Below are 12,243 nucleotides of genomic sequence, written 5' to 3'. Positions count from 1 at the left end.
CACTATTCTGACGTAATTTTGCGAGAGAAATCGATTGGGCGCAGTCCCAATACGCTGCGATCAACGCATCAAAAGTTAGAGCCGAAAAACGAGAACCCGTGTTTTCGACATTTTTCAGCTGGTGCTTTTTCCTTCGTAATTTCTCTCCTGTTGATCCCACGCTCTTTTCGCTGCGTTTTCTGAGTTCCTGGTGGTCCAATTTGTCAGGAAAGGGTCATGTAAATCGAATCTGAGACCATAAATTTTCGGCCCCAAAAATGAAAAAAAAGGAAGGCTAACCCCTTTGCATTTTTGGCGAAAATTTTCGCGATTTTGAAATGTGCTGGAATAAATTCTTTCTAGCACTATTCGGACGTAATTTTGCGAGAGAAATCGATTGGGCGCAGTCCCAATACGCTGCGATCAACGCATCAAAAGTTACAGCCAAAAAACGAGAACCTGTGTTTTCGACATTTTTCAGCTGGTACTTTTTCCTTCGTAATTTCTTTCCTGTTGATCCCACGCTCTTTTCGCTGCGTTTTCTGAGTTCCTGGTGGTTCAATTAGTCGGGAAAAGGTCATTTAAATCGAATCTGAGACCTAAAATTTTTTGGTCAAAAATTGAAGAAAAAAGTAACCTCTTGCATTTTTGGCGAAAATTCTGGCGATTTTGAAATGTGCTGGAATAAATTCTTTCTAGCACTATTCTGACGTAATTTTGCGAGAGAAATCGATTGGGCGCAGTCCCAATACGCTGCGATCAACGCATCAAAAGTTGAAGCCGAAAAACGAGAACCTGTGTTTTCGACATTTTTCAGCTGGTGCTTTTTGCTTCGTAATTTTTCTCCTGTTGGTCCCACGCTCTTTTCGCTGCGTTTTCTGAGTTCCTGGTGGTCCAATTAGTCAGGAAAGGGTCATTTAAATCGAATCTGAGACCTAAAATTTTTTGGTCAAAAATTGAAGAAAAAAGTAAGGCTAACCCCTTTGCATTTTTGGTGAAAATTTTCGCGATTTTGAAATGTGCTGGAATAAATTCTTTCTAGCACTATTCGGACGTAATTTTGCGAGAGAAATCGATTGGGCGCAGTCCTAAAACGCTGCGATCAACGCATCAAAAGTTAGAGCCAAAAAACGAGAACCTGTGTTTTCGACATTTTTCAGCTGGTGCTTTTTCCTTCGTAATTTCTCTCCTGTTGATCCCACGCTCTTTACGCTGCGTTTTCTGAGTTCCTGGTGGTCCAATTAGTCAGGAAAGGGTCATTTAAATCGAATCTGAGACCTAAAATTTTTTGGTCAAAAATTGAAGAAAAAAGTAAGGCTAACCCCTTTGCATTTTTGGCGAAAATTTTCGCGATTTTGAAATGTGCTGGAATAAATTCTTTCTAGCACTATTCGGACGTAATTTTGCGAGAGAAATCGATTGGGCGCAGTCCCAATACGCTGCGATCAACGCATCAAAAGTTACAGCCAAAAAACGAGAACCTGTGTTTTCGACATTTTTCAGCTGGTACTTTTTCCTTCGTAATTTCTTTCCTGTTGATCCCACGCTCTTTTCGCTGCGTTTTCTGAGTTCCTGGTGGTTCAATTAGTCGGGAAAAGGTCATTTAAATCGAATCTGAGACCTAAAATTTTTTGGTCAAAAATTGAAGAAAAAAGTAACCTCTTGCATTTTTGGCGAAAATTCTGGCGATTTTGAAATGTGCTGGAATAAATTCTTTCTAGCACTATTCGGACGTAATTTTGTGAGAGAAATCGATTGGGCGCAGTCCCAATACGCTGCGATCAACGCATCAAAAGTTACAGCCAAAAAACGAGAACCTGTGTTTTCGACATTTTTCAGCTGGTGCTTTTTCCTTCGTAATTTCTCTCCTGTTGATTCCACGCTCTTTTCGCTTTGTTTTTCGAGTTTCTGGGGGTCCAATCAGTCGGGCAACTGTCACACAAATCGAATCCGAGACCAAAAATTTTTTGGTCGAATAATGAAAGAAAAGTAAGGTTAACCCCTTTGCATTTTTGTCAAAAATTTTTGCGATTTTGAAAAGTGCTGGGATAAATTCTTTCTGGCACTATCCGGACGTATGATGAGGGGGGTGGTCAGAGGTGGCTGACGGTGGTTGGAGGTGCTCGAAGGTAGTTGGGGTGGTTGGCGTTGGACGCGGTTACGCGTCTTCTCACGGGGATGATCGAGCTGATCGATATTTTTAAGTCGCAGTCGACTTACAGTCTTACGTACTCACTTTGTACTGACTTAATGTCAAGCTTCCATACCGACACTACTTTGGCTGCTGCCAATGTCGGTGCGAGCTCGTTAGGTAGAGTCGATAGAGCTGAACCCTCCCACGCTCCCAGGCTCACCTGGGCCCACTTGCCCGCCGAAAACTGGTCACAAAAATTCACCCAGGGGTATCCGTCTTCATATTCTTCAGTCAATGGAAGTTCTTATGCTCACAGACCTCAGGCATTCTTTATCAAAGTCAGCCAAATGAAACACTCTTTGTTTACCATTATTTTCGGGTGTCTCTTGATCCGCTAAGCGCCGGGACTAGAAACTCCAGTGCGTAATCATTTTCGGTCACACAATTACGTAGAAACAGGGGATAATTAAATTGATTCTAGTGTTTTTGAAAAACAAACGAAATCTCTAGTAAAAAAACTCGGAGGGATAACCCTTCCCGTTTTTCTGCGATTCTGGGAACGTAAAACGTTTCTTGTCAGGATCGATTTGTATGTATATGAGCCTTTCTGAAGTACTTAATTGTACCTCCGAAAATCAAAAGAGACATCTTAAACAACGTAAGACCAATGACTGAGGAAATACGAGGAAAAGACGTTGAAAATTTTAGATTTTCGGCTGTCAATTGTAATCAGTTGTTCATAGCGGCTTAAGATATAAAGAAATCAATGTAATAATATACAGATATGCTCAATCAGTTGTTTTCATTTATTATTTATTCAACGTAAAATTAGATACTACAACTTTGGTACAAAAACATAAAAGAGTGGCACTGGAGAGACGGTAATTGTTCTGATCGGAGTTTCGAATAACTAGAAATGTGAAAAACATCAGTACCTCAGTTTTGCTGTGTATTAAATCCTATAGGAAATTGTGTAATAATTATATGAGGATTGAAAAAGAGCATAGAATATATGTAACTGGCGATAACGAAAGTCTCCAATATGCAAGCACATACAAAACCTCTGCGCAAATCAAAGTCGTAGCTGTTAATAATCATTATATTACACAAAAAATTCAACATTCAAAATCGTACACCAGTTTTTACCTCTCGGAAAATGTGCACCGAAGCACTAAGCAGCTTAAACTAAGCTATATGAGTGACTGTATCTTAATATTATAATTTTAATCCATAGGCTTATAATATCGACAACTAAACAAAACTTATCCAGTAACACAGCTAGACGTTATGTAATATACGTATTTATATTTTTGTAACATTTCCATATCTAAAATGTTACTTCGTTACCATTGTATCATAGTATTGTGGTTATTCATATTTAGGATTAAAGTTTTAAATGTGATAAGCGACAAGCTTTTGCATGTTAGTTAGTATATCATATTATATTTTAAGTATTAACACTATTCGGTTGTGCAATATCCAACACATACACGATACACAAAAATTTGCGCAGCGATTAAATCACATCAATGAGTAAAGCATTGTTAGACTCAGCCAAATTGAGAATTTCTACTATTGGTGAGTGGGAAAACTTCTCATACAAAGTGGCGCGCTAGGTTATAATGCTTTATTATGTAAAAGTCTTCCCCTCACCTTTTATGAAAACTCGCATTGGACAAGTCCTACACCAACGTAAACAAGACACCTACAATACCTAGGGATAGTAGTATGATAAAAACCAGTATTATATACTATGAGATTCGTACCATTCTTACTGATAATAGTACCACCTCGCGACCATCTGTCCTACTTAAAACCTATCTATTATAAGTTTAATCATTAATTAATCACGTACGCTTTTAATATCATCAATCATTGAAGTGAAATTAATTATAGCATTATGTTATAATAGTTATGGGTTGTAGATTAAATAGGATGGTTACCAATATAATAGTAGGTTCTTCAGCGATCAAATAGATTTCTTTTCAATTGTAATTAATCAGTTTGAAAATATATGCAATTATTAGGAAAATTAGGTAATGCAATGATAATAATTACAATAGTTGATGCGTACAGACACATCGCCCCTGCTTTGTCTGTCGTTAAAATTATCATCAATCATTGGAGACACAACCTTCGTTACGAAATTATAAATTGTTTGCCAACATGCGGCAGTGTGGCACAACCTTGACTCAAAACGAGAAACTAGATTTCCCTGTCAACTTTAAAACTTGCAGGCTTTCAAATATTGAAGAAATGACATGTTATTTCTTCGTCTTTTGCCGTTTGGTGATTATCGACTTCTGTCAGGATCCCCTTTACCATCAATGACATGTTAGATTCGATAGAGTAGTTATTTCATGAAATGTTCAGAACTTTACGAACTCTTGACCAAACATAAGTTTCATTCTTTGTTGCCAAATTATTTTCCTGTTAGATCATAATTTTCTGAACTTGCAGCTTAATTCTTGGTATCAAACTTTAACAAAATTTTGGTATTTCTACTCCGATGTACACAGATGTGACAACAGGTATGAAAATCTGGCAGTTTTTACGAAAGACCATTTTAAAAACATTGTATAATTTCAAATCAAAACTTTTGTCAATAAATAATACTCAAGTAATCAATAGAATTAAGATGCAAACAATTATCCCATGTTTCTTCAAGTTCAATGATTTACCTGAATGTCAGGAAAACTACGCATATCATTGATTACCTTCTTTTTATGCATTTTGCAGCAGATGGATAGTTTACACCGCACATGATTTAACACGTCTGTTCTTCGCTACTCATAAAATAGTTCGAAAGTTTATAATCGAAAATTCAGCATTGCTATTAAATCGCTTAATACAATAATTTGGCGTAATTTTGATAATTATCATGTATGTAATATTCCACATTATAATATATTCGAAAGAGAATTTCCAAGATATTTGCCATCATTTTCTACATTAGATTATAGTAATTTAATCCTTATGTGATAATCAAATCTAGCTAACCGCAATGGCAATAATTTAAAGTCGTTGCAATTGGACTGACAACACTGGGGAAGTAGTATGTTTGGTATTTGCTTACATACTCATGAACATGCCGCATACATGGCATATAGGCTGTCAACTCTTCTATGGTCGTAGGTGTGGGTAGGAGATTTACAAGTTACACTGCCACAGTATCGTAGGGTGTGAGGAGTCCGCCGTGACTGCCGGGGGGGCCGCTGGTTTGCCTGCCGGTAGCTTCGTTTCTGAAAATCAAATATCGTCAAAAATGACAGTTAGGAAGTTTTTGGGGCGCAGTATTATATCTGCCATTTGCATGATTGCATCCATGTTATAAAAAACATTAAAATGCTATTTGAGAAGCAAATGCGGCAGCAGCTCTCGTGGGCATGTAGTTTTGAATTGCGAGAGTTAAACAATCTGTTTAAAAATAGCGGAAGATGGATTATGATTATTCTAATGACGTAAATACGGATGGATTCTGATTTTCTGGAGCGCTAAGAACAAAAGCACATGTATATGAAAAACGTCTCAAATTCTTTATGCATTATTCTTACTGTGAACAATGGTAAGTGTTATTGGAAAATGGGAAGACGCATAACTAAATTGGAATGACAATTTATTTTAAGCCTGAAAAATGTACCACTATGACTTACTACAAGCATTAACAAACAATTACATGCAAAAAATAGGTGTTGAATAGCATGTTAATGAAGTGTACTAGCGTCATGTTTAGTTACACGCAGGAAGTATATTCTGACATCAATTTAGATGATTTTTGACTATATTTCAAGAACCTCTAACAATTTGTACACTGATTTTTACTATTGATTATCAGAATACACCCATCGAAGAGGTAAAACACTTACGGTTTCCTGCACAAAGAGTCATGAAACAAGAGAAGGTCAGGATATGTTAGACATGATAGAGCTCCTGGGGTCATCCATGACAGATCTATTTTATTCACTCACACGTAGCAAAATCATAACAAAATTTTGGATCTATTTTTCCCCGATTTCTAGACTATTTGACGGGGTAATTTCGCTGAGGTCAAGATTGAAAAAATAATATTTCACATCAACAATTATTGTGCATGACTTCACAAGACGTAAAATAAAACGTGTAACTAGAGAATTCAGTCAAGGATGTGATTTCATGCTACCATGACCATCGTTTGGAATACTTTTTAAAATTCTACCATAATTATCAAAGAACATAAAGGCACTTATATGCAAACTTCCAATGAAATTCAAGTTCATTAAGTGGTCAGTAATAATGTCGACAGTTAAAAATTTATTTAGTTTCGCACTGTAGATGAGACGAATTTTTTCTTAAATGTGTATTAAAGGGATAATTTGATGAACTGTTTTCAGATTAAAGGAATATCGCATTGTTCATTCGCTAGTTAGCTAAAAAAGATTCATTCGTATCTCCAATCATCCACGCTACTAACCTCTCTATGAGTTTGCGCATCTCCTCGGTGGTCATGCCATCCTTGCTGCGAGCATTCACTGAAATAGAGAAACACACAGACCAATTGACACAACGGTTACTACGACACATAACATGCTCGGGAACGGGAAACTGGGCTTTGCGTAACTCTGCTAAATCTGCGGAAGAGAAACGCCTCGGCCCCTCCTGTAACATGCAAACCGAACCAAGTACCCCTGTAAGATTCAGAGCTTACTTTATAATTGTTAATGACATTGACACAAAATTGTTGTAAAATGTTTGGTGTTTTCAAGATGTGCAATTAATATATAAATCGCATGTGTTGGAATTGTTAATAAGTATAACTTCCTTGTAAATAACAATAACTTTGCAGAGACTTTCTCATCACGTGATAAGTAGTTGCAGAAACAAGCTAAAGTCATTGAATTAAAATTTTTTAAAACAAAACGAAAATTATTTATGTACCTGTTAGACGAGTAATTACGTATAACTAGAAAGAAAGACCGATTCTGTTAATCACATAACATATTAGAATACAGACCAGGCCATGAATCTAGTAGTAGAAACAAAAAAGTATATGTCATTATCATATGTTTAAATATTTTGTTGCAGTGGGCAAAAACTGACTTCCTCTGAATCTTACGAGGTTCCGGTTGTTTGGGCCTAGTGGTCATGTCTCGTGATGTCCTTTCAATTTAGTAGTACTGACCACCGTAGTTGCGGTTGATTATTTGATCACGGTCGCATTCTGCTTCGCTAATCTCGTTGCTTTCTTTGCTGTCATTGAAACTCGAGTTGTTTGGATCATGATTTCTTGGTGGTGGTGGTGGGGGTTCGGGGGAACCAGACATTGGTAGGTTTCGGGCTGATCCAACACTGCGACGGCCAACAGAACCACGAGATCCGTAGTGATCGTAAGGAGCGCCGTATTGACCGTATTGTGAACCGTACTGATCTTCTTCAGGAGCGCAATTGGCTGGGTCATCATATTCAGGAGAAAACATGTTGTGGGGACCACCACCTTGAGATGGGACGCGCGAATAGCGGCCATTTTGACGAGGCTGTTGAAAGTGAAAAAAGTATTTTATTAAATAAAGTATAGCTTCAAGATATTGATTCATTAATATATATAGTTATTAATCAAAGACTCAAAGATGCCGAAAAAGAGTACAATTCGATTTAATTCCCACGTTATCATCCTGTACACAATTTCAACTGTAAAAAAATAATTGCATTATATTCAATTTCAGTTACATTTACTTTCTTAGTTAATCGTTTGAAATGGCTGTATAATATTTACCATAGATTGTGATCCAGATCTGCTGTGGGCAGATGCATTAGTAGGATGACTAGAAGGCGGTCCCATGGTTCCAGAGTGTCCATTGGCTGGATGAGGGAATGTTTGGAATTGCATGGCTTTGTTCGGATCCATTTCTTCACGGAAACCTAATAGGTGAAAGGTGGCATACGGGCAGATCTCATCCTCCATGCCTGGAAATATTTTTAGAGGGTAGATGCTGCATTTAATATAATTGAAGAGGCAGATTTGAGAGACTCGCTTTCTTTTTTAAGCACACGTTAAAATTTTTTAGATGTTATACGATTTTTGCATTCATTTTATGACAAATCCTGGATAGAAGACTCGTGATACGTTACTTACATTATCCAAGACAAAACCAAATATTTTAGAGAAAAGCTTGCGCATTCAACAATTATTATTAGAAAGTATTTGCGAACGCCACAAAAGGATAATTGCATTGAGTCATTTATGATTGACTTTCCTTGGCACAAGACAAAACTTAGTTCAGTGGTATTATTTGTTAATTAGTCAACACTAATTTCCATTACGTGAAGCCAAGTCTTTTTTTCAACATTTTTCATAACGCCATTAAATGCATTCCAGTCCATGCTATGAAATGCATTAAATTAACTGAATTATCATAATCAAATGGAGCGATGGAAAATACGAACGGTTGGTTCTTTAAATAATTAATATCAGTAAGAAAATAATTAACGTAACAAAAACTACCCCTATCATGCAAACGTGCGACACTGAAACTTCGTGAAAAGTAACTAACACTGAACATGGAGAACTTACATTATGACGCTGTATTACCTCCAACGTTTGTTCATATTTGGTTCAAGTTGTTTTGCGGTGATTTTATCATGTTTTTATGAGAAGAGTAATTGATGTGTGAGTCAAAAACATAATAGTAAATTTTAAAATCGACTCTATAGTTAAATTTTATGAATGCAAGAAATATTGTGCAGGAGTGTATTATTTTTTGAGTTCCCAGTTACTATGATTCAATGATGAAATTATCTTAACGAATTGCAAATGGATGGAATCTCCAATTTGATTAGAAGAAAAATTGTGTTACAATAAATAATGGATACGAAACTTGGCTGAATTGTTCATTCCGAAGGCATGAATCAGCAATATACCAACTCATATGAGGTCATCACTATTAAATTGGGTTTACATTACGAATATAAAATCTTTTTCATACATGATCAAGACAAATGAAGAATTTTGAAATAAATGTGAAAATTACGAATCAGTACAAAACGTAATGTGCATTGTATTGTAAATGAATGAATGAATGATGACAGGCGAAGTGTATGTTTCATAATTACCAACCTCTATGCGAGAGCCCTTCAGCACTGCCCATATGGGGAGGTGGTGGGCATCTTCTATTTGGCGCACAATGAGTCAATTCTTCGTACATATTTCTTCTCGGATCCCAAGTCGAATGACTCCTTAAAGAGCCTGTCCCACCTGTCAAACAAATGCTACAAAGATGTTCTACCACTTTTGCCTACCAAGCACTTTGATAAAACTTATTTTCGATGTCTATATGCTTTGCTCATACATACAGAGCTTTTATCATTCATAAGTAATAATTATTTATCACATTAAGATATTTCCATTTCGAATCAGAATTTCACAACTATAAACGCATTATATACTCTGCGATACAAATTAATCGTAAGAGTGTATAATGCCAGAAAGAAAGGGTAAGGTAGTTTTCTGTCAACTTATTTTGACCATTTCCGAAAGTAGCTTTTTTTCAACATATTGATCATACTTGGTACACAGAGTGCTTGAAGCTTCAAATTAAATTAAATTAGAGTGTGCTTTGAAGTAGCGATAATAACTTTGGGGTAAAGCAAATGATAAAAAGCATTAATCAATAATTATAGAAATATGACGATACATGCGCTGTTTAACAGGTGACACCCAATAGTCGTGTTTTAAAAACCGAATTGTCGTGCCAACGCAACAACACCTAGATGAAGTTATTAGTCAAAGTGTTGGCAGTTCTGGCTTACTTATCACTGTACCTCGCTTGATACGGTCACAAGTGTTATAATTCGAGCCAGGAACAGGTGGAAGTTTGCGGTTCGGTGGAGCAATATAACCAAGTTCATCTCGAAGGTCTGGCCTGCGTTTATCCAAAGTAGCTCCAACAACTCCAGTTTGTTGATACACAACGTCATCTAAAAAATCATATCAATGTACGAAAATGAAAAATAATTCTAAAAATGATCTCTAGACACACGCAACACTTGAAAATTTTACTATTTTTATGCTTTTCCTTATTTACTATTTCTAAGTCTTTCTTCACTTGACAGAACTATTTTACAAATTTAAGAAAGCTGGAAGAATCAATGAATTTGAAGTACTGGCCGACTGTTTTGCAGTCCTGAAGATGTTATATGATACATGAAACATTAATAATTTGATGCAGTTTGTTCAGTTTACTTATAATCCAGATCAACAGGAATAATTTTTCGTTTAATCTTTCATTATAAATTCAAAAATTATGATAAACGTGATTATTGCATGATTTGAGTGTGCAAGTATATGATAATGGCCCCCTTTTGAATGATATGTTTCACGTATGTAAAGCATAAAAAATATAGGTATTTGAAATTAGCAAAATAGCTGTCCCTCGCTATACATGAGATAAATAAGTCACAATATTGTTATAGCAGATTGCCATAAATTGATTAGTTGTTGCAGGCATAAGCCACGAGGGACAGCAATCAAATTTCTAATTTTAAATGTATAGTGTGTGTGAATAATAATAAATAAAATTGTATACATTGTCCCTCGTAATATTTCTCGTCGGCTGATGAGATACCTCGGAGCCGTGTTTGTTCAGGCCCACGAGTTCTTCTGGACAGTGCAACACAAATGACAACTATTCCAACAATAATGACGACAACAGTTGCTGCGACAGGAACAACAACGTTGACATCCAGCCAGCTAGGCAGCCATGGGAAATACCTCCTAACATCCGTATTCTCTGTTCCAGTCTCTCGAACAGGTGGTGCAATTGTGCCTGTTTTAAGATAAGATAATAAATTCTTCACTAACCCTTGTCATTGCCATGCCCCTTGCCTTTAAGCACACAAATCACGATAACGGCAACAATTATGACCAGAATAGCAGCAACAACCGGTACAACGAGGTTTAAGTTTGCCATTAGTATTTTCATTGGATCCTCATCACTAACACCATCATTAACATCGGGAAGTTCGCGGGCCGGGGCAATGGTGCCTGGAACAAAAAATAATTTCTTTTTTTCTCGCTATTTCAAATTAAATCCAGCCACCAGAGCACCGACCCATAACAGAATCGACTGAGGGGTATAAAACCAACAGAAATACAAAATGAAAGATACGTTATATTGTATCATATTCCCGTAAGAGAATGAACATGAACGTAATCAGAGAGAAAGTGATTTGTAGCTCATTGGTAAGGATCTGGGTCTTTCTTTGCCCATAGAATTATATGTATGCTTATAATCATGAAGAAAGATATTGACGCACCACCAGTCACAGTGAGAGTAGCGAACTCGTATTCAGCAACAGCAAATCCAGCATCATTGTGTGCAGTTACACGCAGATGATACCAGCTTGCAGGATCTAGGTCCAAGACAACGAAATTACCGCCTGGTTTCACGTTGTTAGAAACTTGATTCCATTCCTGCTGAAGCCTACAGGAAATGCAAAATATTTTATGTGTAAAACAATTAATTATAATCACTACAAAATACTTAGTTACATTCATAACGTGACAGGGTTCGACTATGAAGTATCTGTCTATCTATTCTTGAGAGGCTACTAAGGGAATCGATTGATCATCTTACTTCTTCTTGTGTTCAACAACAAAGTACAACATAGGACACCCTCCATCGGACCAAGCACTCAAATGCAGCGTGATACTGTTCGTCGACACTTCAATAAATCTTGCAGCCTCAGGTATTATTGGCTTTGAACCCTTAGTTCGTGTGTTCAAAATATCTGACCGATCTCCAGTTCCAATACTGAAAATGAGAAACTTGTAAATATCGCAAATATACAATAACAGTATGAAAGATATTAGTATTTAAATGAGACGAACTAACCCGTTATAAGCTGTGACATAGATTTGATATCTCGAACCACACCATAGATTTTCTAGAGTATATTTTTGTGCAGTTGAGCTAACTTGGACCGTTTTCAACTCTCCGAATTCTGGTTTGTAGTGAATAGTGTATCCCTGAAGGGGAGCATTATCTGTGGGATGAGGTCTGAGCTTCATTGTCAATGAGTTTGTAGTGGTTGCTGTTAGCGTGACTTGTGGAGAATGAGGAGGAGCTGAAAAATACAAAAATTAATAGTATCATATA

At 36.6% G+C, this 12,243-nt stretch overlaps 1 protein-coding gene across 9 annotated transcripts in view; it reads right to left on the bottom strand.

Annotated features, from left to right (window-relative positions):
- Positions 1-2,909: 2,909 nt before the first annotated feature.
- Positions 2,910-12,243, bottom strand: part of Dscam1 (Down syndrome cell adhesion molecule 1) — a 70,037-nt gene continuing 60,703 nt past the window's right edge. For 5 of the 9 annotated variants that reach the window (XM_069134672.1, XM_069134678.1, XM_069134679.1 and 2 more), the window contains 10 exons: positions 11,980-12,211; positions 11,722-11,898; positions 11,402-11,568; positions 10,947-11,129; positions 9,896-10,063; positions 9,204-9,341; positions 7,863-8,053; positions 7,272-7,623; positions 6,564-6,621; positions 2,910-5,355 (listed from right to left, as the gene is read on the bottom strand). In XM_069134672.1, coding sequence (XP_068990773.1) covers positions 5,271-5,355; positions 6,564-6,621; positions 7,272-7,623; positions 7,863-8,053; positions 9,204-9,341; positions 9,896-10,063; positions 10,947-11,129; positions 11,402-11,568; positions 11,722-11,898; positions 11,980-12,211 — 1,751 coding nt within the window. In that variant the 3' untranslated portion in view covers positions 2,910-5,270. Of the gene's footprint in view, positions 5,356-6,563; positions 6,622-7,271; positions 7,624-7,862; positions 8,054-9,203; positions 9,342-9,895; positions 10,064-10,671; positions 10,912-10,946; positions 11,130-11,401; positions 11,569-11,721; positions 11,899-11,979; positions 12,212-12,243 lie in introns of all 9 variants that reach the window. The other 4 variants (XM_069134676.1, XM_069134673.1, XM_069134674.1 and 1 more) reach the window with 1 other exon arrangement.

The sequence above is a fragment of the Neodiprion pinetum genome, chromosome 3 (genome assembly GCF_021155775.2).
Source record: "Neodiprion pinetum isolate iyNeoPine1 chromosome 3, iyNeoPine1.2, whole genome shotgun sequence".
NCBI lineage: Eukaryota > Metazoa > Arthropoda > Insecta > Hymenoptera > Diprionidae > Neodiprion > Neodiprion pinetum.
Note: the sequence above shows the minus strand (reverse complement) of the source record. Positions and strands in the feature narration are given on the sequence as shown.